This window comes from Sminthopsis crassicaudata, chromosome 1, assembly GCF_048593235.1.
Source record: "Sminthopsis crassicaudata isolate SCR6 chromosome 1, ASM4859323v1, whole genome shotgun sequence".
In the NCBI taxonomy this organism is placed as follows: domain Eukaryota; kingdom Metazoa; phylum Chordata; class Mammalia; order Dasyuromorphia; family Dasyuridae; genus Sminthopsis; species Sminthopsis crassicaudata.
This window is the reverse complement of record NC_133617.1, coordinates 275,031,506-275,057,319: the sequence shown is the minus strand read 5'-3', so window position 1 is coordinate 275,057,319 and position 25,814 is coordinate 275,031,506. Positions and strand designations below refer to the sequence as shown.

Below are 25,814 nucleotides of genomic sequence, written 5' to 3'. Positions count from 1 at the left end.
TTGACATTTAGATGAATTCTAACAATTTAGTTATTCATTTTAAAATGTTCGTTTTCTCTGAACGTCTTTGTAGTTAGAATACTTATTGTGTTATGTGATATAGTTAAAACCTATTTTGAGAGCTTTTAAGTTAAGCTTTATTTTTGTTCTTCATTTAATCTAAGTAATAAATCTGGTTTGGTTGGAGCATTGAGTACAAACTTATTTTGAGTCCCTAGGGATCTAGAAATAAAGGCTACAGGTGGTCATTCTTCTTTTTATTCTTTAACTCCTCTACTTTCTTTCCCCTTAGCCCTAATATCAGTCCTTCAAATTCTCTAAAGTAATTAAGATTTCCAAAAAACCCCCAAAAAAGTGCTTTTTTGCATGCACTTCACACTAGACTTATTAATTTCTAGCATAATTGTGGTCCTTCCTAATTCTTTTATCCCCATTAGATATTTTCCAGATAGGGTTATTATTTTTGTTTAGTTTAGTTTAGTTTTTCATCGAAGCATTAAGAACAACTTGTCTTTCTGACTTTTCCCCCTTCCCCATATTACCAATTTTCTATATATTACAATGTAAAGAACATCTTTCAAAATTAAATATTCCATTTGGAATAAAAGCAATATTTTAAGTTATACGTGCTTTTTAAGTTTGGGAAAATGTCTTTCAATGCTTGGTTGCCCCATATGAACTCTTATGTACATTTATCTTTAGCCTTATTTTCAAAGATATTATTTGCCATCCATATCAAAGAAACTAAAATACATCTTGAAATTTTCTTTTTTTTGTGTGTATCTCTTTACATTATTGTTTTATATTGTCCAAACATTTACTAGGCTTTTCTTGGATATTTTGCATTTTGTTTGATAATTTCATACAAATTTCTTTTCTTTCATCCTTCTGTAATTTGTTCTCAACATGTAATCTGACTAAAGTTAGACTTACAGAAATTTTAGATTTTTAGAAATGATTCTGAAAGAAACTTAGTTTAAGAAAGCATTCCAGATGACAACATCTTGTTAGTGCTTTTTTGTGTCTCCCACTATTGTTGTAAATTAGGGTAGCTTCTAATTGCATCCAACCTTTTAATTTCTTTGTTTTAGAGATAATTACACATTTTGGTTTTCCCCCTGTAATTTATGTAGTTTATGCTAGGACTCCTGATTAATTGCCCACTGGAATCATCTGGATTTATGGTTGTACTGGTTCCTAATGATAGTTGATGGGACTATCATTTTATTGCCTCCTAACTTTGATTCCAAAACTTTATCCAGGTGTACATTAGATTCTTTACACTTGGGTAACTTTAAGTAGAAAAAAAATTTCACAGGATACCATATCCAAGTCACCTAATGATACTTAATTGTCTTTTTGATATTTTTCTTATCTCCTAAATTTCAGGTATTGTCATCTTGTTTCCACTCACATGTTCTTATAATCTCCTTATGTTCTTTTGGAGCAAGGATTATGGTCTTTTTTTGCTATTTTCTATTCTTCTCATAAGTGATATTGACTTAATATTTGTAAAAATTTTGAATGGAGTTCTTAGACTTCCCCAAGGGACATTTCAATTCTCTCTTTATCTCACTCCCCTTATATATATTGCATATTGTTTAGTATCAGACTAATATAGGGCAGCATGTGCCTTTCCCAAACCATCAAATTTGTCTTATACTTCATCTAACAGTTAATTATACAGTACGGTATGGTAGAAGAAATCAGAAGCCCTGGATCTGAGTATTGGTTCTGATACCCATTAGCTAGGTGACTGAGGGCAAGTTATTTTACTTTCCTAAGCCTCAATTCCCTTATCTGTAAAATGGGGAAAAAAAACTTTTGCTATCTACACATCATAAACTATAAAGTGATAAATAGATAGGTGAATCTATCTCTCTGCTGATCTTTCTATCTATGTACACAAATTATTCTTGTTTGTTTTTTCCATTGTTAGGTGTTTGTGATTGGACATTTTCATGTCTACAAAAATATTCAGAATCGATTGATTTTATTTGAACTTTACAAAATATATGAAATTTTCCGATGTTAATTGTCCTTGTTTTTGACATTTTTCATGTCTAGGTAAAGAATAAAATGACAAAGGAACAGTATATTAAAATGAATAGAGGTATCAATGACAGTAAAGATCTTCCTGAAGAATATCTCTCAGCTATCTATAATGAAATAGCTGGAAAGAAGATATCAATGAAAGAAACAAAAGAATTAGCAATTCCTACAAAGTCAAGTAAGCAGAGTAAGTATCTAAATTATTCAAATATTGATTGTCAGTGCAGAAAAAGCTTCTTTATTATATACACTACATAGTTCCTCTCTTGTTTTATAATAAATTATCTCAATATACTTCATTGTACAGTAAATTATTAAGCAATGTTTATGAGCCCTGAGGCCAGTCTTTATGACAGCATAATATTGGGGCCAAATCAGACAAAGCATTGCTAGGTATGGGAGGAAACTGATACATAGAAATAGTTTGAGATAAGCTTGATTAATGTAGTTGACTACATAAACATGTTATACTTGGAATCGTAGAATCTACTTTATACTAGGATTTGTCAAACTATGGCAAGGGAGCCAAAACAGAGCAAGCTAAAAATGTTTTGGGTTTTATTAAAAAATGTAAAAAACATTCTCAACTCAAGTAGAAGGCAGATGATTGCTTATGTAAGCACAGGCCAATTAGCTAACCAACTAGCATTATTAAGCACTTTGTAGATTCCAGGCATTGTGCCTGATATTTGGAGTACACAGGAAGGCTACAAACAGTCCTTTTCCAAAGACTTAACATTCTAATGGGGAGGACACAACATTCAAACAATTGTATACAGACAAAATATATGTAGAATAAAATGGGTGTAATCTCCAAGGGAAGACTTTAAGATTAAAAGGGATCATGAAAGGCTTCTTGTAAAAGCTGGGGCTTAAGCTGATAATTTAAGAAAGCTCAGAAGCAAAGATGAAAAAAGTAGAGTTTTTAGGCATGAGTGATAGCAAACGAAAGTAGTCAGGAGATGGAGTGTCACTTGTGTGTAACAGCAAGGAGACCATTGTTGTTTGATTTCAAAGTAGGCAAATAAGGAAGTATAATAAGAGATTTGGCATGGTAGGAAGGGGCAAGTTATTAGCTTGAAAAGGATGGCGTGAAAGCCAAGTATCTCAGCCTAATATTGTGTGAGGTATCAGAGATAAGCAAACGGACTAAGGTGTAAGAGAACCAGTCATTTCTGGAATGTGAAGTCTCTCTTCAAAGCAACCTTTGGTTACAGGAATTGAGCCAGGAGATTGAGAGCAAGATGCAGGGCAATGTCCTGCAGAGTGAGGATAAAGTGATTTCCAGATTTCTAAGTCCTATAACAGGAGCATCTCAGCAAAATACTTGGAACAGGAGAGGTTACAGGATTCACTTTACTACCTACAAAATTTTCTTCTCAGCAAAATTTTGCTTAACTATGATTAATTCTTTAAAAATCATACTGAACTGAGCAATAAATGCAAAAGTTATTTATATTCTAATCTCTCCATGCTCTCATAAGACTAAAAGCTAAATAAACAGTTGAAATTTCATACCTTACATCTGAGTCAATCTCAGATTTTTTTGGTTTTGTTTTATGTTATAAACTTGCCACTGATTCCAAGAACAGATTTTCATGCACTGTCATCACCACATTGACATTTTTATAATTGTTCCATTGTATATTGAGGGAATTTCACACTTGCCTGTTTATTACTTTAACACTTATAAGAGGATCAGAGTAGGATTAGAAAATATTTTTTCTGAAAACATATGAAATGATAGAAAATAGAGCTGTCTAGAAAATTTAAGTTTTGTTTTATAGATGAAATAAAGCTTATTTGATATCAGTATTTAAATTCTGTTTAGAGACACAAGCACTACCACCATCAGCCCCCTCCCCCCCAAAAAGGAAAAGAAAAATGGAAAAAAACAAAGTGTTTGGTTAAAAAAATGTCAAGAAGATATTCTCCAGGTGCTTTTTAATTGTGTTTTCCAAAAGATGAGGGGTAATATTACAGTGATGTTCAGGGAATATAAATAGAGAAGGATAATGAAAGTGATGGAAATAGGGAAGGTAATTTAAGACTCTCAATTCAAGAGCTGGAAATTTGGTTTTAGTGATAGTGAGCAAAAGAAAAATATTATACTTCATTGGCCATTACTTGAGGTTGATGATGATTGTCAACTGCTATATTTACAACATGCTTAACTTTTCGTTTTCCACAAATACAATCAGCCTCTACTTTTTCATTTTTTTTCTTCTGGCTCTTTATAACATTCTAGGATTTCCCCCCCCCCTTCCTTTTACCATTACCTGGAAGCATGGAATCAGATTAAGAAACTAAAAGCAAGAAGGCCATGGTAGTACATTGAAACACCTAAACACTCTGAAATGCCTTCATTACCATACATTTCTTTGCTCCTCTAGAAATAGCAACCACATTTGGTGTGGGAAGGCAATTTTCCTTGGCCTTTCAGCTAAATCCTCTTTGTGCCCAAACTTTGCCTGTGGTTCCTGACTCTGAACTCAGACTTTTTCCTCTAAATTGTTCCTTTGTTTGCTAGTAACTATTACTGTTTACATTATAAATAAGATAGTAACTGGGAAAAATTCTATTTTTAAAATTTACCAATATTAATTATACATATATAAAATAATTATTGCAGATGTAGCAAGTGAAAAACAGAGGAGACTTCTGTATAATTTGGAAATGGAACAAATGGCTAAGACAGCTAAAGCTCTCATGGAAGCAGTAAGCCATGTTCAAGCACCTTTTACCAGCGCAACTCATTTGGAACATGTGAGACCTATGTTCAAGGTGAGAATTTTAGTGATTTTTTTTAGTAAGATACACTTTGTATTAATTAAAATGCTTTGATTAATAGTCAGGAATAATGAATAAATCTGAAATGTTGGTTATAGTGCATAGTGCCTGGTGCTTAGTAGACAATAAATGCTAGTTGATTGATTGACATTAGTGATTCAGAATTTAGTTTCTTTAACTTACACATTTTTTTTCTCCCCTTCTACAACTTAGATAGACTCTTGATACTATTTTTTCAAAGGCATTTTTGGTTTGTGTAGGAAAGTGTTTTTGGTTTGTTTTTATGGTGTAGGAAGGCAGTTTTCCTTAGCCTTTCAGCTAAATCTTCTTTGTTCCCAAGCTTTACCTGTTATTTCTGACTCTGTCCTCAGACTTTTTCCCTCTAAACCGGTTTTTTTTTTTTTTTTTTGTTTTTTTTTTGTTTACTAGTAACCATTATTTTTTCCATTGTAAATAAGTTAGTAATTGGGAAAGTTGTATTTTAGGATTTTTTTTTCCATCCACATTTAGGAGCTCCTAGGAACTGAAAGAATATGTTTTTCAAACATTTTGCAGTAGGAAAAAGCAATTTACTTTAAAATATAGATGTTTGACAGAAACCTGCAATTGCAGAAACCCTTTGATCATTATCCTTAAGTGAAAGTATGTTCTTATCCTACATAAAAACTTCTGCTATTAACTAAAGCTAGAGTGTATGCTTTAAACTTTCCTATGAGCTCCTAGTAAGTGGTTTAAGTTATCTCCTTCCCCCTTTGCCATTTTTTTCCTCAGGCATCACTTAAAGAGCATAGGAAAATGAATATTTTATTTGGAGTCAAATTTTTTTCCAATTGCTATATTTAAAACATGGCTAAGTATTTTACTTACTGATCTTGAAAAGAGATTTCTCAGCCTTTCTATTTCTATAACCAGATTAACTTCAAAAAGTTCTCCCCTCATTTTCTCAAATAGCCTGTCATAATTCTGCCATGAATTTCATTTTCTCAATATAGTTTCTAAATTTTAAAGTTTCATTTTATGTATTCAGAATATATTTTATAGTTTCTCAGAAACTATATATATATATATAGTTTTTCATGTAAATCAGTAGTTGTCAACAAAAAGTATATGAATGTACATGCAAATTGAATTTCCAGAACATACTTAATTTTTTAACTTTTCTAGTTGGCCTGGACACCTTTTCTGGCAGCATTCAGTGTGGGCCTACAAGATTGTGATGATACAGAAGTAGCTTCTCTTTGTCTGGAGGGAATACGATGTGCAATCAGAATTGCTTGCATTTTTAGCATTCAGGTAACATGGAATATTTTGATATGTTTGGTTTTTGTAGTCAGCTTGAAAATGTTATTTATGTTATTAAGATAGCATATCAATACAAAAATTCCTCTTTGTATATCTTATTTGCAAATGAATTTAGATTTTATGAAATTCCTTCAATTGAGTGAAATTTAAATTAAAATTTCCACTATTTTATTCTGTTATTTTTTGCGATTTCTTTTTGCTTTATTTCTTGATGTGTTTAAAAGTCATGATAAAGATCGATGGAAGTTTCTTTCCCCAAAGAATATTAATTTTTCAAAGACTTTTCTAAACTTGATGACTGAATATTAAGTGTGTCAGACATTTTAACATTTATATTGTTTTCAAACTTATATGTCACTTGATAATCTATGTGAACATAGCTCTCCTGTGATAGAAGTAGGTACTTTGGGTCTTTTTTTTTTAAGCTGTACTTTTATTTTTGTGTCAAATATGTACATATGATCTGAAACAAGTGTGTGCATACATACATATCTATACACAAATATTTGAATCCATTTAGTCCAGAAGTAAGTTTTTTTTTTGTTTTTTTCCATTCAAATAATTAATGGTCTTTCTCTGTTTCTCTTTCTTTCATTCAAAGCTTGAAAGAGATGCTTATGTCCAGGCACTAGCCAGATTCACTTTGCTCACAGTGAGTTCAGGTATTACTGAAATGAAGCAGAAGAATATTGACACAATAAAGACCCTTATCACAGTGGCTCATACAGATGGAAACTATTTGGGAAATTCATGGCATGAGGTATAATTAGTTCATTGTTATGTTTATAATGTTTGTTTTATGAGATATATTGATGCTAAATTGTTAATAATGAATGTGGTTGAAATACTTTCACTAGAATTTATTTATTTATAATAAATGTGAGATACTTAAAAAATGTTACAGCTTTATATAGTGTGGACTTAGATTTTCCTTTGAAAAATTATGGCTACTCTCATTTCAGCTCTTTTCAGGATATTGATTTGTTGTTTGTTTATTATCATTAAGATTCTGAAATGCATCAGTCAGCTGGAACTGGCACAGCTAATAGGGACTGGAGTGAAGCCACGGTACATTTCTGGCACTGTCCGAGGCAGAGAAGGCTCTTTCAGTGGAACAAAAGATCAGGCTCCAGATGAGTTTGTGGGTCTGGGACTAGGTGAGAATTTTTTGTTTGTTTAAAATGGAACTGAAATGTGTTTTTCATCTTCTAATTAAGAATTATTTTCCTAGAGCCTTAAAATATTACCTGATGAGTTTTGTATATGTAATGAATGAGAATAACTAAAAAGATTTTCTGGTCAGCTGTCAAATCATTTCAAATCAAACCTTGCCAGGCTTGATAGCAATGTTGATATTGGGAGCAAAAAAATTCAAGTAAAGACAATTTGAGTTAAATAGGAATATGGAGTCCTGTCAGGAATAAAAGAAAATCCAAGAAATTACGTGCCCAGGATAGAAGAAAACATGTCTGAAGCTGAAGGAAAATTGATTTTAAGTGCTGGCAATTTACTTACTACACAAGGATTTATACTTTATACTAATTTGAATTGTAACTTTATTTCTTAGGAATTGTCCGTATTTGCTAATAACCAAAAAAATCCTAGAAAACGCAAGTGGATTTTCTATTTCTTTCAGCAAAAGGATAGAGAACAAAACTGTATTCCTTATCCAAGGTTAGCTTTGAAATGGATAATTCTTGGGAACTTACATCTAGCTGTCGCAATAAGGAAACAAGTGGACTTAAACATCCTTGGAAATTGAGCCCGATTTCTTAAAAGCCACCAGAACTGACATGTAAGATTTAAGAATTCCACAAACTAAGGAGTCATGTGCCATCAGCTTAATGCACAAAAGAGGGAATTTAAAGCTATTTGGACAAATACTTGGTGATCTTTGTGGAGACCTGAAAATCCATTCTAGAGCAGAACAAGGTTCTAGGTAGTTGCTGGAGTTCTAGGTAATATGGAAATGATTATGTGAACAAAATCCAGATGAATAAAAACTATGACAGCAGCCATAGGAGGTCCTCAAAGAGTATAAACCATTTAAATTAATTCAGAGTACAAACAGAGAGAATTTTCATAGACATAGCATTTTAATTCATGGATCTGTAATTTTATCAATATTGGATCTCCTTCCACCAGTACAAATTGCAGTCCAACTTAGTGGATGGTCTTTGTAAATTTGCTTGACAGAAAAAGTTCATCGCCTAATAGCCAACCTTTTAGTAATAAATTTCTTCATCTGTAGAAAGGTTTTTAAATAACAGACATAGTTTCTCCTTAGGCCTGTACTTGGGCTTTTAATCTTATTTTTTGCTTAGTGTTCAAGAACTCTTTGGTAAGACATCAGAGCAGATAATATCAAAAAATATGTAGGAAGAAAACTCCTAATCAATAAAATACTTTGGAGGGACATCTTTAAGGAGACTATATCATATATTATATATATCTATAATGTAATATTTTATTATATATAATATGATAAGGATAATAATAACTCATATTTATATAGAACTTTAAGATTTGCAAAGTACTTTCTTCACAACACTTCTGTGAAGTAGGCAGTACCCATGATCCCACAGCTTATGTGTAAGAGCAGAAAGTAAAAAAGAACACTGCAAAGATCAAGTGATTGCTTAATTGTAGAACTGCCAGTAATAGGCTTTTTGTCTATAATGGCTGGGTGATCGGGTTACAGACTTCAGAATTCCCTTCTAGGACAGTTTTGACTATGGTTGGGAGGAACCGGTGGGGCTCATTTTGCCATATTGTGGGAAAGAAATCAAAGATGATAGAACCAGAACTTGAAAGCACCTTATAAATTATTTCACAAATGAGGAACAGGGAATTAAATTACTTTTTTAAAGTCAAGTAAGTAGTGAGTAGCAGAGCCAGGATTTGAACCCATATCATTTGACTCTAGTTCCCAAAGTGTACCTTATAGAAAGTTAAGATTATAGAACCAGGCCTTGTTGCTAGGAGACAAGAAGGAAAATTAGAGACTGTGTCATTAGAAGAGCTATGTCCACATGAAAGAAAGTTATACCTCAATTTTCTTCAGAAGTCTTCCATATTTCTCTGAGACCACCTCATGATTCTAGGCTACTTTCTGATGAAACCATTGTGATTTATCAATTTGCTGGAACTGTTTCCACTTGAGTTGTAAGCCTTGAGCCTTATAAGAATGTTGTTCTGGAAACAGAAAATGGTTGAAAGAATCAGCATTGAGCTGTCAACATGGTGGTAAAGAAATGGAGATATGAAGTTAATAAAGGGGGAGAAAAACCAAAGCTCAACAATTTTTTGATAGAGATGCTTATTTGAACCCAATAAGACATTTCGAGCTGTAAGTTTTCTCAGAAAGTCTGTTTTCTCTAGAATCATTAAGCAATCTCTTGTTTTAGTCCCCATTTTTGCCTTTTCCTGGAAATAGGAATGGGCGTTTCACAAGTATTCATTCTTTCCAACTGATTACAAATTCATTATGATACTCATAATTCATTTAATCTTAAAAAAAACTTTAGAGATTGTTTAATCTAACTACATCCATCAACACTGAAACCTAAAGAGGTGTCAACTTATCTAACATTTCACAGAAGTTTCATTTTTTTATGTAGTATAGATTGCAGTAAAAAATGCATGTCTTGTTATTATGTTTTGCAATATTAAAAAAAACATTTTTGAAAATGTTTAGTAATATAGCTAAAAATAAAGTAAAATTAATTTGATCACAAAACATTTAAATGAAAATTAGTACTGCTTTTGCACAATGTGTCCTATTTAAACAAGTGAAAAGATAATTGACCTCTCACATATACATGTGAGCATGTCTGCTGACCTGATAAAATTAAGTTTCAAGATCTATATCTCCAGCATGCTAAAATGAACTGAAAAAATGTTTACAATACATTATAAATTTAAATCTTGAATTGTAAGAAATTATGCATGCTATATATGTATATTTAAAAGAAAAAGAACTAGTGGCTTAGTCATTTTAGAGATTGCTTTGGAAAACCATCACAACTACATTCTTTAAGTCTGATAAATACAAATATGCACATCTTTCATCAGTTACTTTAAAAATTAGAAACTGGTGGTGACTTAATAATATTTTGTCAACATGCAGATTCCTGAAACATTCTTTCAACTCCTGGACAAGTGTTTCATATTCTTTAGTGTGTATTTATGAATAGTAATTTATTTGAATCTGTCTTTGCTCAACAATAATGAGAGTTCAGATCTATCAAATAATAGAATTTATTCTTATATATTTGCTATTAACATCTTTTCAGACAACTGAACCACGAATAATTTCTCACTGAGTATCTCCTGCTTAAGTTAGAGTTCTGATAGCACATCTATCATTGATTGTCTTTATAGCATCTTGCCTAATATCTCTTTGTATAATAAATTTCTTGCCACACGTCTGCAACCATTCATCTTCTACAGAGCTCTTTATTCATTATATGACCCTACAGGATTATCTTGTTCATCATTCATTCTGTTGGGTACTATATAAATCAGAATTTCACTTCCCTCTTTAATGCATACCAGTATTCCACTGCTCATTGTAATTTAATTTCATAGTGAATTCCCGTATTCTAGGGGGTTAAATGTTTGTTCTCTAAGCTTCTGCTGGTTATTAGTCAACTTTGGGCAGATAAAAATAATGTCAATTGATCAGCTTTAGTCAGATGAAACTAATTCAGACAGTTTAGTACCTTCTAGAAACTCCTTTATCTTTATTATTCTGTTGAAGTTGGAACTGATACAAATGTATATAATCCTTATAATCCTTTGTTTGAAAAGCTATCTATATGTACTGTGCTTTGTGAATATAATCATAAATTATTATATTTAAAGAAATATATTTAGGGGTATAGAGATCACAACAGGCATAAAGATTGATATATTGTTTCCTATAAATTATGCTCTTAATTTTCTTGTTATAATAAATTATCTTTAGAATATCAATTTGCATATAGTATTCATTTGTCAGTTACTTATCAGATATTTACTACTTGTGGAAAGGAACAGTCAGGGGAAAAACTCTTAAGTCTATTCTCTAGGCTAATCAGTTGAAGGTACTAGATATGTTCTCTAATGGAGAAGACTTATCCGATAAGAATGCAGGGTAAATTAGACAGGGATAACTAGAGGTGAGTACTTCAAGATGTTAAATGATGGATCCAGAGACCTAAATGGAAATAATAGGAATGCAATGGCATTTTTGCAAACATTTCAAATAAATTTATCAGTAGGATAGAAGAGGTGAAAGAGAAGAGAAATCAAGAATGAGTTTTAGAATTATGATTTTGAGAAGTTAGGAGATTTGTATCATTGATGAAAAAAGGGAAGGTTGACTTTTTATTTTAAAAGGAATATGAATCAATTCAATTTGAACATTTTGAATTTGAAGTGAAAATAGAGTATCCAAATGAAAATAACAGGCTATAATTAAACTGGGAAATCAGGATTAGGCATGTAGATTTGGAAATCTTTATAATGGTGATAATTGAAACTGTGAGTCTGGGTAAATGCTGAGTTTTCTAGGAAAGTTGACAGACACTATATACTAAGTAGTTTTGGAGTAATTTTATTAGATTACTGGGTTTATGTTTTAATATGTTTAGATTCTTATTGTCTTTAATGGTCATTTTTATATCTCTATAAGTAATTTATATTTATAGCAACAATGTGTATACTTGGCAACCCCTAGATAATGTTACCAATGATGTTGCTAAAAAGAATAGCTCATAAAACCTTTTTGTTTAATCAGGAAAATTGATCCTACTTATTTATCAGTCACAATTATGTGCCTCTACTGAATTGTCTTTGCTAATTTCCTCCAAAAAAATCTGAACTGACTTCTTAATTTATTTTTATGGTAGTTGGAGGAAATGTGGACTGGAAGCAGATAGCAAGTATTCAGGAATCCATTGGAGAAACCAGCTCGCAAAGTGTTGTTGTTGCTGTAGATAGGTAAGGTACTCATTTCATTTCCTTTTCAGTTCACTACTATTTGACCTACTTAAAATAGCAAATAGTGTTTTTAGAAGATTTAGAAGAACTGCTAGAATTACTTTTAACTTAGTATTCCAGATTTATATCTATCTGTATACAGAAATGGTTGGTAACCTAATATACTAATGTATGAAGAATAGAAACAAGTAAATTTGTGGATTTTAAATTGAAGTTTTAGTTTAAAAAAAAACAGACCGATCTAGCTGAAAGAAAATACATTTTTTTTTGTATAAAGTACTTTCTACTTTATTATCTCTTTAAAAAGCATTTAATTGACCACTTGTATTTATGTATATGCTTTTTATATCTATACATACTATGTTACATTTCTACACTGATTATTTTTGTTTTGTGTTGTCCCCTTAGTGCTAATGTCCTTCTAAGCTTTTTTCTTAGTCTTCTTCACTTTTTTCCTTAACTTCATTTATTCATTCATTCATTTATTTATTTATTTGGCAATTTTATCCACTCCTAAGGCTTCCATTCTCATCTTTAGGTAAAACTTTATGTACATCACTGATCCCTCTGCTCTGAACATCACTCATGCATTCTTAACTATCTGTTGGATAGCTCTACATGAACATGCTGTGGACACATCCAAAAACCTATTCATCATTTTGTGCCCAAATTATGTCCTTCCCAACCTCTTTCTTAGAATAATACCACCATCTTCTTACTTACTCACACTCAAAATCTTGACATCATATTTGATTCTTTTCCTTTACCTACACCTAGTAATTTGCCCCAAGACCTGTCTAGTCTACTTCTGAATTCTTTTTTCTATCTGTTTATTCCTCTGTATTATTGCCATTGCCTACCCCACACAAGACATTATTGCCTCTTTCCTCAAAAATTATTAGTCTCTCTTCTCCTTCTCAATGCATCTTTCACTAAATTAGCCTTCATAATGCATAAGTATATTTTCTACACATTTTCATTTTCCCTGCTTCTAAACAGTTCGGTGATTCAATGTAGATTGAAATCCAAATTAAAATCTTAACATTTAAGCTCATTTACAATCTGGCTCTAGCCTGTCATTCCTATTTTATTTCATCCTATGCCCTTTTATTCACTTTATTTAAGCCAGTATGGGTCATTACCTATTCTTTGAATATTTTTTGCCTTCTACTCTTATATAATAACTGTTCACTTTTAGAATCCAGTGCCTGAATACATTTATTTCACCTTACTGCCTCACTGAAATCCTTCTGAAGGATCCCTCTAAGATCTAACTTAAATGACACTTCTTGCAATGAGTTCTTATACTATAATCAATAATCTTTGGAAATGCTTTATCTCTTTTCAAATTCTTCTCAAATCTTATTTCTTTGCATCCTGACTTGTTTCATGGTTCTTTGTGTGCATTTCTTATTCCTACTACCTGTCCAATTAGATTGCAGAAACTTTTCATCTTTAAACACACAGACAGTACTTGAATCAGTGCCAGTGCACTTAATAAAAATGTTTTTAATTGAAGTGTGTTGTTAAATGTGAACAGTGTTGAAATGCTAGCTTGGTTTTAAATATGCATATACCATTTCAGAAGTGTTTATAACCTTAAAAATATCTGATTCCCTCACTCATGATGCATCTATTTTAACCATAAACTATTCATAATTCTCATTGTATATGTTTTAAGATTTACAAGGCATTTTCTTATTTTTTAAGTTAATAATGAGGAAAATGAGACTTACCTATGGTCATATTTTCTATAAATTTGTATTAAGACTGTTACCATGTTATCCATGAGAAATTGCTTTAAATTCTAATGACTTTTCTAGCCTTCAAATATTGTACAGGAAAATAGTTATGGGCTATCAAATCAAAAATAAAAGCTAATGCATTTCTGAACAAATGAAAAATGATCAATTTATCTGTGTTGTTTCATACAAAAGAATTCTGTTTTTATCTGATTAATATTTTGTGAATTCTTAAAACTTCATGTAAGATACCTGTCATATTTTTATTAAATTACTATTATTCAGCAATATAATCTTACTATGTACTTCTCTGTGTCAAAGAGTATATAAAGTAGTAGAAATTGAGTAATGACTAAGATTTAGTTGTTTCTTCTGCAGACAACATAGGTAATGGAAATATTACTTTACGAAATACTTTTTAGACTAAAAAAAAATTTTTTTTTAAGAATTTAGACTCCCAAATTTTTATAAATAATCATGGATTTTTCTTCCTCCTCTCTACTCTCATGCTCTCTGGCCAGAATATTTACGGGGTCTACAAGGCTTGATGGAAATGCTATTGGTAAGTAGGTAAACTTAGTTACACTTACAGGTTGGCCTTTTGACTAAAAAAATTACAGAGTGAGTTAACAATTTCATTCTGTATTTGCTTTACAGTGGATTTTGTCCGTTGGCTTTGTGCTGTATCTATGGATGAATTACTTTCTACTACACATCCTCGCATGTTCAGTTTGCAGAAGATAGTAGAAATTTCTTACTATAACATGGGAAGAATAAGATTACAATGGTCTAGAATTTGGGAAGTCATTGGAGACCATTTCAATAAGGTATTTGATTAATTATTATACTTATATCATTTGTAAATTCTTCTGTTGCATCATTGTAGCACAGAGAACTGATTTCTTGGAACTTATATCAAGTAGTATATACACAAGTAACTGTACTAGCTCTTAAGAGATTCTAAGTTTGAAAGGTTTTCAGTATGAGGAAAACTCACTTCTAAAAATTTGGGAACACTCACTTTTAGAAGTTTAGTTACTCAATGATTTTTTTTTGTCATATTAATGCATAAAACAAGTAAAGTGACTATGGTTCTGTGGGCTTTTACTTCTAGTCATATAATGTTCCTGGGTTTCAAATTTTTTTTTTTTTTTTAATTCAAAAATGAATACATGATAGTAGAGGGTTTCTGAAATTCCTACCAGCTTTAAATTTGTAATACTATTATGTGGTGACAGTGGCAGAAAATGGTCCAGAAGATGCTAATGATAAAATAATTCTTGCATCTTCCTTGAATACTAACTGTTGTCACTCAGTATTCAGTATTTGTTCATGAACCAACAAAGAAATTGAATCTATATTCAATTGGCCATTCTACAAGCAAGGGTTAATTAAGCACCTACTGGAAGCCAAGCTTTATGCTAGATACTAGGCATGTAAATACAAATAATGAACCAATTCCTGCTCTGAATAGGCGGGAATTATTAGTAGTGGGTGGGGTGTGTGTGTGTGTACAAATATATAAATGGGGGAGAAAATGGAATTAGATGGTACAGTGGATAAAGTTCCAACACTAGATGACTCATCTTCCATTGTTTAGATCTAGCCTTAGATACTCAGTAGCATGTGATTCTGGTCAAGTCACTTTACCCCTGTTTATTTCTGTTTTTTCATCTGTAAAATGTAAAGAACATTTCAAAACTGTTTCAATATCTTTGTCAAAAGGAGTCACAAAGAATTGGATGTGACTGAGAGCAATTGAACGGCAAGAGACAAAATGTTAATGTCGGAATGAATATTAATGTTAATGAGGAATTGGGAAAGACTTTATGTAAAAGGTGTGCTTGAATTGTTTCTTTTTTTATATATGTAATTATAACTTTTTTTTTTTGACAGTACATATGCATGGGTAATTTTTTACAACATTATCCCTTGTACTCCCTTCTGTTTTGAATTTTCCCCTTCTTCCTTCACCCCTCCTCCCCTAGATGGCAGGCATTCCCATATATGTTAAATGTTATAGTATATCCTAGATACAATATATGTGTGCCGAACCGAATTTTTTTGTTGCACAGGAAGAATTGAATTCAGAAGGTAAAAATAACCTGGGAAGAAAAACAAAAATACAAACAGTTTACACTCATTTCCCAGTGTTCCTTCTCTGGGTATAGCTGGTTCTATCCATCATTAATCAATTGGAACTGAATTAGATCTTCTCTTTGTTGAAGAATCCATTTCCATTAGAATACATCCTCATACAGTATCATTGTTGAAGTGTATAATGATCTCCTAGTTCTGCTCATTTCAGTCAGCATCAGTTGATGTAACTCTCTCCAAGCCTCTCTGTATTCGTCCTGCTGGTCATTTCTTACAGAACAATAATATTCCATAGCATTCATATACCATAATTTACCCAACCATTCTCCAATAGATGAGCATCCATTCATTTTCCAGTTTCTAGCCACAACAAAAAGGGCTGCCACAAACATTTTGGCACATACAGGTCCCTTTCCCTTCTTTAGTATTTCTTTGGGATATACCAGTACTAGTATTGCTGGATCAAAAGGGTATGCACAGTTTAATAACTTTTTGGGCATAATTCCAGATTGCTCTCCAGAATGGTTGGATTCTTTCACAATACCACCAACAATGCATCAGTGTCCCAGTTTTCCCACATTCCCTCCAATCATTTTTTCCTGTCATCTTAGCCAATTTGACAGGTATGTAGTGGTATCTCAGAGTTGTCTTAATTTGTATTTCTCTGATCAATAGTGATTTGGAAAACTTTCATATGAGTGGAAATAGTTTCATTTTTATCATCTGAAAATTGTCTGTCCATATCCTTTGACCATTTATCAATTGGAGAATGATTGATTTCTTATAATTTAGAGTCAGTTCTCTATATATTTTGGAAATGAAGCCTTTATCAGAACCTTTAACTGTAAAAATGTTTTCCCAGTTTGTTCCCTTCTAATATTGTTTGCATTAGTTTTATTTGTACAAAAGCTTTTTAATTTGATGTAATCAAAATTTTCTATTTTGTGATCAATAATGATCTCCAGTTCTCCTTTGGTCACAAATTCCTTCCTCCTCCACAAGTCTGAGAGGTAAACGATCCTATGTTCCTCTAATTTATTTATGATCTCGTTTTTTTTATGCCTAAATCATGGACCCATTTTGATCTTATCTTGTTATGTGGTGTTAAGTGTGGGTCCATGCCCAATTTTTGCCATACTAATTTCCAATTTTCCCAGCAGTTTTTGTCAAATAATGAATTCTTATCCCAAAAGTTGGGATCTTTGGGTTTGTCAAACACTAGATTGCTAATTATTCACTATTTTGTCCTGTGAACCTAACCTATTCCACTGATCAACCAGTCTATTTCTTAACCAATACCAAATGGTTTTGGTGACTGCTGCTTTCTAATATAGTTTTAGATCAGGTACAGCTAGGCCACCTTCATTTGATTTTTTTTTTTCTCTCCATTAATTCCCTTGAAATTCTCGACCTTTTGTTCTTCCATGTGAATTTTGTTCTTATTTTTTCTAGGTCATTCAAATAGTTTCTTGGGAGTCTGATGGGTATAGCACTAAATAAATAGATTAGTTTAGGGAGTGTTGTCGTCTTTATCATATTCGTTTAGCCTATCCAAAAGCACTTAATATTTTTCCAATTATTTAAATCTGACTTTATTTTTTGGCAAGTGTTTTGTAATTTTGCTCATATAATTCCTGACTTTCCTTTGGTAGATAGATTCCCAAGTATTTTATACTACCGACAGTTATTTTGAATGGAATTTCTCTTTGTATCTCTTGCTGTTGGATTTTTTTGTTGTTGTTGGTAATGTATAAAATGTATAATGTATAAAAATGCTGAGGGTTGATGTGGATTTATTTTGTATCCTGCAACTTTGCTAAAGTTATGAATTATTTCTAATAGCTTTTTATTAGAATATCTGGGGTTCTCTAAGTATACCATCATATCACCTGCAAAGAGTGATAGTTTGGTTTCCTCATTACCTACTTTAATTCCTTTAATCTCTTTCTCGACTCTTATTGCCGAGGGTAACGTTTCAAATATAATATTGAATAATAATGGTAATAGTGGGCAACCTTGTTTCACTCCTGATCTTACAGGGAAAGGTTCCAGTTTATCACCATTACATATGGTGTATACTGACGGTTTTAAATATATGCTCCTGATTATTTTAAGGAATATTCCATTTATTCCTATACTCTCAAGTGTTTTCAGTAGTAATGGATGTTGGATTTTGTCAAATGCTGTTTCTGCATGTATTGAGATGACCATATGGTTTTTGTTAATTTGGTTATTGATATAGTCGATTATGCTAATAGTTTTCCTAATATTGGACCAGCCCTGCATTCCTGCTATAAAGCCCACTTGGTCATAGTGTATTATCCTGGGGGTGATTTTCTCAACAGCCCCAAGAGGTAGGTATTGTTATTATACCCATTTTAAGTTGAGGAAATGGAGGCAAACAGAAGTTAAATGACTTGCCCAGGATGACACAGCTAATAAGTGTCTATGGTTAAATTTGAACTTAGATCTGAGGACTAGTGCTCTAAACACTACTTCATATAACTACCTCAGAGTGATATCTAGGTTATAGAAGTCTTAAGAGACTAGGAGAATAGTATTACTTCTGATAGTAATAGGGCAACTTGGGGGAGGGGGAGGCAAAGGAAAATAATGAATTCAAATGTGGACATATCAGATTTAAAATATCTATAGGACATCCAGTATTTAATAAGTAATTGGAGATATAAGACTGGAGTTCAGCAGAAAAGTTATGGCTGGATAAGGTAATTTGAGAATCATTAAGTTAATAGATACATAAGTGAAAACATAGGCAAATTAGTTAAATACAAGTAATTTGGGAGGGAGGGTATCTTGGGGTAAACAGGAAAGGTTTCTTGTAGAAGGTAGTATTTGAACTGAATCTTAAAGTAAGAGGGATTCCTTTAGGTAGAGGTAAAAATGAAACACATTCCAGGTGTGTGGAACATCCAGTGAAAAGGTTCAGAGGCAAGAAATGGAATATTATGTGTGAGGAAAAGAGAGAAAACTAGTTTGACTGAATCATGGAGTTACAGGACAAGGGAATGATATCTAATCCAGTAAGGCAAAAAACTAGTTTAGGTCAAGTTGTGTAGGGCTTTAAAAGGTTAACAGGAGAGTTTAACTTTTTATCCTGGAGGTAAGAAGGAGCCACTGGAGTATTTTGAGTAAGAGAGTGACTTGGGTCAGTTTTACATTAGAGGAAAATTAATTTGGTAGCTATGTAGGATGGAATGGAGTCAGAAAAGAGAAGCTAATCTAGATGAGAGATAATGAGAGCCTGAACAAAGGTAAGTGGCTGAGTGTATGGAGAGAAATGGTCAGGTGTGGACATTTGTGGAAGTAGATTTGACAAATTGTGGCAGCTTTTTTAATACGTGAGCTTAGAAAGAATGCGCATTTCAAGTTACTGCTAATAAATGAACCTGAAAGATTAGAACAATGGAATAGTGGTGCTTTGGATAAAAAAAAGAACCAAGAGATGTATTTAGGAGAAAAGAATTCTGATTTGGTGTGAAGATAATGCCCAGAAATTCTTGCTTTTTAAATAAAATAAAAATTTATAAAGCAGTTGCTTTTATAAAGACAGATCATAGAACACTTTACAAAAAATAAATGAGATAATTTGCATAGTTGGTTTAATTACCCTCAAATAACAAATATCTGTTATTTTATAAAATAATGATCATTTTCTGTAGTTACCATGGAAATTGTAAGCAGAATTGTTGTAGAAGATGATGATGTTTTATTGTGCAAAATAAATCAGTCTTTACCTTGAAATTCAGCAATTTCAGTGCAAAAGTGGTCACAGGAAAAGATGTCAAAAACTAAGTTGGAAAATAAAATTTAGGATTAAGATATGATGGTTCAAAAATTTGTGTTGTACTTTCATATATTACCTCTTTTTGAATGGAATTGGAAGGCACTGGCCTGGAATACAACAAACAAAATCTTAATCAGGAAACACCTTGTTACTGAATGAGTATGGTTTCTGAATCCACTGTCTATGTGTAATCAGGTCATTGACAGAACAAAGGTGAGAAAATCTTATCTTTTCATCTCCAGCAACATGATATATTTAAATAAGCTGTTAATAATAATAAGTAATAATGCGTTTCATTTTTACCTCTACCTAAAGGAATCCCTCTTACTTTAAGATGAATGAATGAAAAGTAAAATTGTCGTTCATGATTATCACTATTTTAAAGTGTTTTATAGTAAAAGCCTTTGAGAATTATAATGGACCTTAATCCATTAGGACTATTTAGGGCACCTTATACTAAAATGGGTTGCCCTCATTAATGTTCTTTAGAAGTAGTTATAAGGTGGGGGAACCCACCATGTCTTCTAACAGCCCATTCCACTTTTGAATAGCTCTGTAACTTTTGTGAGTTTTGTTTTGTTTGTTGTTGTTGGTTTTTTTGCTGACACAATTAGGATTATAAGTGCCTTGCCCAGGATCACAGAGTCAGGAAATATGGTGTCTGAGGCCAGATTTGGACTTAAGTCTTCCTTCAGGGCTGGTACTCTATCACCATACCAACTAGCTGCCCCACTTTTGTGAGTTTTCAACGAGCCCAAGTTGTCTTTTTGCTGCTTCCAACTTTGTAATAGAAGGAAGGAATCATTGCAATGAGAAGAGGACAAGAAGCCACGAATTGTATTATACCCCAGGCTTACCTTCTGCTTGCCTTATTTCATGAAAAGACATGGTAGCTCAAGGCATTTTAGAATACAAACTTCGCTGACAAAAAATCATAGTGGAGGTGGATGAGTGATAACAAGCAATATCACATTTTTTTAAAGTAATAATCAAATAAAGAGAAAATGGTTCTGCAGAGAATGTGATTTAGCTAACATCATCTGAAGAGCATGTACAGATAAACTGGTCGAGAAGACGACAAATACCTATTATAATGGGACATTCATGCTGGCATTTCTATGACCCATTTCATCAGTAGCACTTTAGCTATATTTGGACTTTACCATCTCAAGGCATATGTTAAAAAGTGGCAGTGGTACCTAAAAATGTGAAGGCAGTATGGACAAACCTCAGTAAATGCAGAAGAAGAAACCTCTTGTTGTAGCAGTTTAATTTTAAAGACACCTCAAAGAATAGAAGATTCGAAAAGAAAAGAAAAAAAAATTACAAAAGAGACTTGATCTCTTTCAACAAAAGAAAGGCAACTGTAATTACTGAAAGAGGTAGGGCTTAGTCATAGCTACTCCATCCAGAACTAAACAAGGCCTGCCTACACCATGCAAAAATGAGAAGGAATAGAGCCTGACCAAACTACAAATCCAGAAACTGCTCCTAAAGATGTCATGAACCAAAGAAAATGCTGAGCACAATGAAGTCATAAACTCAGAAAAAGAGAAAAACCACATCAAGTCCAAGTAGAGCCTCAGAGAAAAGATGTCCTAGACCCCAAAATAAGAGTTCTTGGAGGGAAGAGGGGGAAATGAAGCAAAAAAGAATAAGTTGTAATGATAAAGAATCTGTAGAGGAAATGTTGAACAGCAAGGAGAATTAATAATTTAGCAAAAAATTGAAATCACTGAAAATTTGAATGAGCCAAACAAAAAATAATGACTATGAAATAACAAGAATCACATATATCTTGCTTTTGTTTGAAGTGGATTAAGTATGGCTGACCATACAAAATAAAGAAAAAGGAGAAGTAGATTACAAAGGGATGCAGGATATGGGAAGATACTAATCTTAAGCAAAACAAACTTCAGTAACAAAAAATATAATATGAAAGGAGATTTAAAAGAAAGAAAGAGTTAAAACGTGATCAGGTACAGAACAAAGGAATGAAAATGGAGTAAAAAGAGGTAATTATAGGCCACTGCCACATTAAACAGATTCTTTCAAAACTAGAAAAGTAATTATACACCAAAAGTAGAATTTTGAAAATCTAAACACATATCTGTGTCTCTTTATAATTTATAAAAATAAAAGCTGATTTTAAAAAAACCAATAAAAGTTAAACAGCTACTCTTATTATTATTATTATTATTATTATTATTATTTTCCAGATATATGCATGGGTAATTTTACAGCATTGACAATTGCCAAACCTTTTGTTCCAATTTTTCCCCTCCCCTTAATGGCAGGTTGACCAATACATGTTAAAGTATAAATTAAATACAATATATGTATACATGTCCAAACAGTTGTTTTGCTGTACAAAAAGAATCGAACTTTGAAATAGTGTACAATTAGCCTGTGAAGGAAATAAAAAATGCAGGCAGACAAAAATAGAGGGATTGGTTATTCTAGGTAGTGGTTCATAGTCCTCTCCAGAGTTCTTTTGCTAGGTGTAGCTGAGTAAGTTCATTACTGCTCTATTGGAATTGATTTGGTTCATCTCATTGTTGAAGATGGCCACATCCATCAGAATTGATCATCCTATAGTATTGTTATGGAAGTGTAAAACAATCTCCTGGTCCTGCTCATTTCACTCAGCATCAGTTCATGTAAGTCTCTCCAGGCTTTTCTGAAATCATTCTGTTTGTCATTTCTTACAGAATAATAATATTCCATAATATTCATATACTACAATTTATTCAGCCATTCTCTAATTGATGGAAATTTTGTTTCCAGTGTCTGGACACTACAAAGAGGGCTGCCACAAACATTCTTGCACATACAGGTCCCTTTCCCTTCTTGAAAATCTCTTTGGGATATAAGCCCAATAGTAACACTGCTGGGTCAAAGGGTATGCACAGTTTGATAACTTTTTGAGCATAGTTCCAAATTGCTCTCCAGAATAGCTAGATGTATTCACAATTCCACCAACAATGTATCAGTGTCCCAATTTTCCCACATCCCCTCCAACATTGCGCATTATCTTTCCCTGTCTTTCTAGCCGATCTGAGGGTGTGTGTAGTAGTATCTCAGAGTTGTCTTAATTTGCATTTCTCTGATTAATAGTGAGCTAGCCTTAATGTTTTAAAAAGAAAGATCAAATTTTATATCAAAAATTTTAAAAGTTCATTTCACATAAGTTATAGACAAAGTAAAAGAAACTTGTAGAAACTATTTTGATTAATTATGTATCAGTAAAACTGATTACTTAGGTGAAATGGGAGGATACTATTTTTAAAAATACAAATACCCAGGTTAGCAGAAAAACTACATTGCATATATAACCCAATATCAGATAAAGAAGTTAAATAAGCCACAGATGCGGTCTTTTGGCCAAGCTGGTGGAGAGGAGCCACACATCTTCTTAAGCTCCGCGTTTTCTCTCAGAATTTATTTCATGACAAGCCTCAGAATTAGTGCTTGACCAAAAAAATCCCCACAAATAATTACCAACAGAAGACATTCTTGAAATTCGCCAGAAAAGGTCTGTTTTTGCCTGGGGAGGGGAGGGAACAAACAGATTAGGCACAGGTTGAGGGCAGGCAGATCACACTGTGAAGACCAGAGGGGGAGGGGTATGATCTCTGCCTTTTCTGCTGAATGACCTTTACCACAGTGTGGATATTCTGACTTGGCAGCAAGCCAGGAACAGTAGAGAAGCTGTAAACACAGGAGGTAAAGACTATAACCTGGAAAAGCTAGTGTCTCTTGGGACCTGGCCATCCCTATCCCCATCCAGAGTGACTCAGGGCGTTCTTAGAGCCTGAGTCTCAGAGCCCAGACGCAGTGCAGCCATTGCTATCCTGAAGTGCCTCACTGCTGTCCCTTGCAGTCCGTAGAGGAATCCCAGTAACACCATCCAACACCCCCCCCCCCATAAATAAATAAATAAAAGCAGACCGTTTGTTTTTCTTGTTTGTTTTCTTTGATTCTTCTCTGATAAAATGAGCAAAAAATTTAAAAGGACTCTAACCATTGACAGCTTCCATATGCATAGAGAGCAGACTTTAAACCCTGAGGAGACTAAAAATAGACTATCTCCAGATGACTCCCCAAAAGGAAATATGATCTGTTCCTCAATACGCAAAAATTCCATAGAAGAAATCAAAAAGGCTTTCACAAGAGAGCTAGAAGAATAATGGGAAAAAGAAAGGGAAGCTTGGCAAGAGTCTGGATAAATCATCCCACTCATTTAAAGATAGATTGGATAAAGAAATCAAATCCTTGAAAAACAAAATTAGTGACTTGGAAAAAGAAAATAGCTCTCTAAAAAATAAAATTGGTGAAGTGAAAAAAAATTCCATAGAACAAAACAACTCACTTAAAAAGTCATTTGGACAGTTAGAAAGAGATATAAAAAAAGTAAGTGAAGAAAATACTTCATTGAAAATCAAAATTGAACAAATAGAATTGAATGATGCGAGGAGACACCAAGAATCAGTCAAGCAAAACCAAAAAAATGAAACAATGGAAAAAAATGCCAACTACCTTCCTCGGAAGACAACAGATATGGAAAATAGATTCAGGAGAAACAATCTGAGAATTATTGGACTCCCTGAAAAATATGATGAAGAAAAAGAGCTTGGACATTATATTCCAGGAAATTATCAAAGAGAACTGCTCAGATGTTTTAGAAATAGAGGTAAAATAGACATTGAAAGAATTCGATTACCTACTGAAAGGGACCCTAAAATCAAAACTCCAAGAAATATTGTGGCCAAATTCCAGAACCATCAGACGAAGGAAAAAATACTACAAGCTGATAGGAGAAGATAAAAAATTCATATATAGAGGAACCACAATAAGGATTACTCAGGATTTAGCAGCGTCCACATTAAAGGATCAAAGGGCATGGAATATGATATTCTGAAAGGCTAAGGAACTTGGTATGCAGCCAAGAATAACTTATCCATCAAAAATGAGCATCTTTTTCCAGGGAAGAAGATGGACATTTAATGAAATAAATGAATTCCATCTATTCTTGATGAAAAAACTGGATCTAAACAAAAAGTTTGATCTCCAAATATAGAACTCAAGAGATTCCTAAATAGGTTAAAAAAAAATCTTGAGAAATCTATATTTCTGCCATAAAGATATATAAAGAACACATATATAATTTGTTCTAGAAACTAGAGGTAGAAAGGAAATTATACCAGGAAAAAAAGGGTAAAGGGTGGTACTACATCTCACAAAGAGGCAAAGGTAACCTATTATATTTGAAAGAATGGAGAGCGATGAACATAGTTTATATCATATTGTCATTAGAATTGGTTTAAAGAGAAAAATATAGATATATTCCATTTATGGTGAAACTCCTTCCACTTCATTGAAAAGTGGGAGGGGAAAAGTGAAAAGGGAAGGAGTAAGCTAAGTGGAAGGGAATAGAGAAATTGTGAGGAAAAGTGGTAAAATAGGGAGAGGAGCTCTAAGCTGGGGGAGGAGTACTAAAAAGGGAGGAGGGTAAAAGGGAAGGAAAGGAGAAAAGCATAACTAGGTGTTAACAAGATGGCCAATACAGAACTAGTAATTTTAACCATAAATGTGAATGGGGTAAACTTCCCCCAAAAGAGGAAGCGGTTAGCAGACTGGATTAAAAGTCAGAATCCTACAATATGTTGTTTACAGGAAACACACCTGAAACAGGGTGATACATACAGAATAAAGGTAAAAGGTTGGAGGAGAATCTACTATGCTTCTGGTAAAGCCAAAAAAGCAGGGATAGCCATCCTCATCTCAGATCAAGCAAAAGAAAAAATTGATCTAATTAAAAGAGATAAGGGCACTATATCTTACTAAAGGGTAGCATAGATAATGAAGCAGTATCAACATTAAACATATATGCACCAAGTGGTACAGCATCTAAATTCTTAAAAAAGAAATTAAGAGAGCTGCAAGAAGAAATCATAGCAAAACTATAATAGTGGGAGATCTCAACTTTGCACTCTCAGAATTAGATAAATCAAGCTACAAAATAAGAAAGAACTCAAAGA

The 25,814-nt window shown here is 32.8% G+C and overlaps 1 protein-coding gene across 1 annotated transcript in view; it reads left to right on the top strand.

Annotated features, from left to right (window-relative positions):
- Positions 1 to 25,814, top strand: part of ARFGEF1 (ARF guanine nucleotide exchange factor 1) — a 160,340-nt gene that overhangs the window by 89,739 nt on the left and 44,787 nt on the right. The window contains exons 18-25 of the mRNA XM_074278822.1: positions 2,068 to 2,239; positions 4,685 to 4,836; positions 6,007 to 6,135; positions 6,746 to 6,904; positions 7,151 to 7,301; positions 12,039 to 12,129; positions 14,393 to 14,433; positions 14,529 to 14,698. Of these exons, the coding sequence (XP_074134923.1) occupies positions 2,068 to 2,239; positions 4,685 to 4,836; positions 6,007 to 6,135; positions 6,746 to 6,904; positions 7,151 to 7,301; positions 12,039 to 12,129; positions 14,393 to 14,433; positions 14,529 to 14,698 (1,065 nt within the window). The remainder of the gene's footprint in view (positions 1 to 2,067; positions 2,240 to 4,684; positions 4,837 to 6,006; positions 6,136 to 6,745; positions 6,905 to 7,150; positions 7,302 to 12,038; positions 12,130 to 14,392; positions 14,434 to 14,528; positions 14,699 to 25,814) is intronic.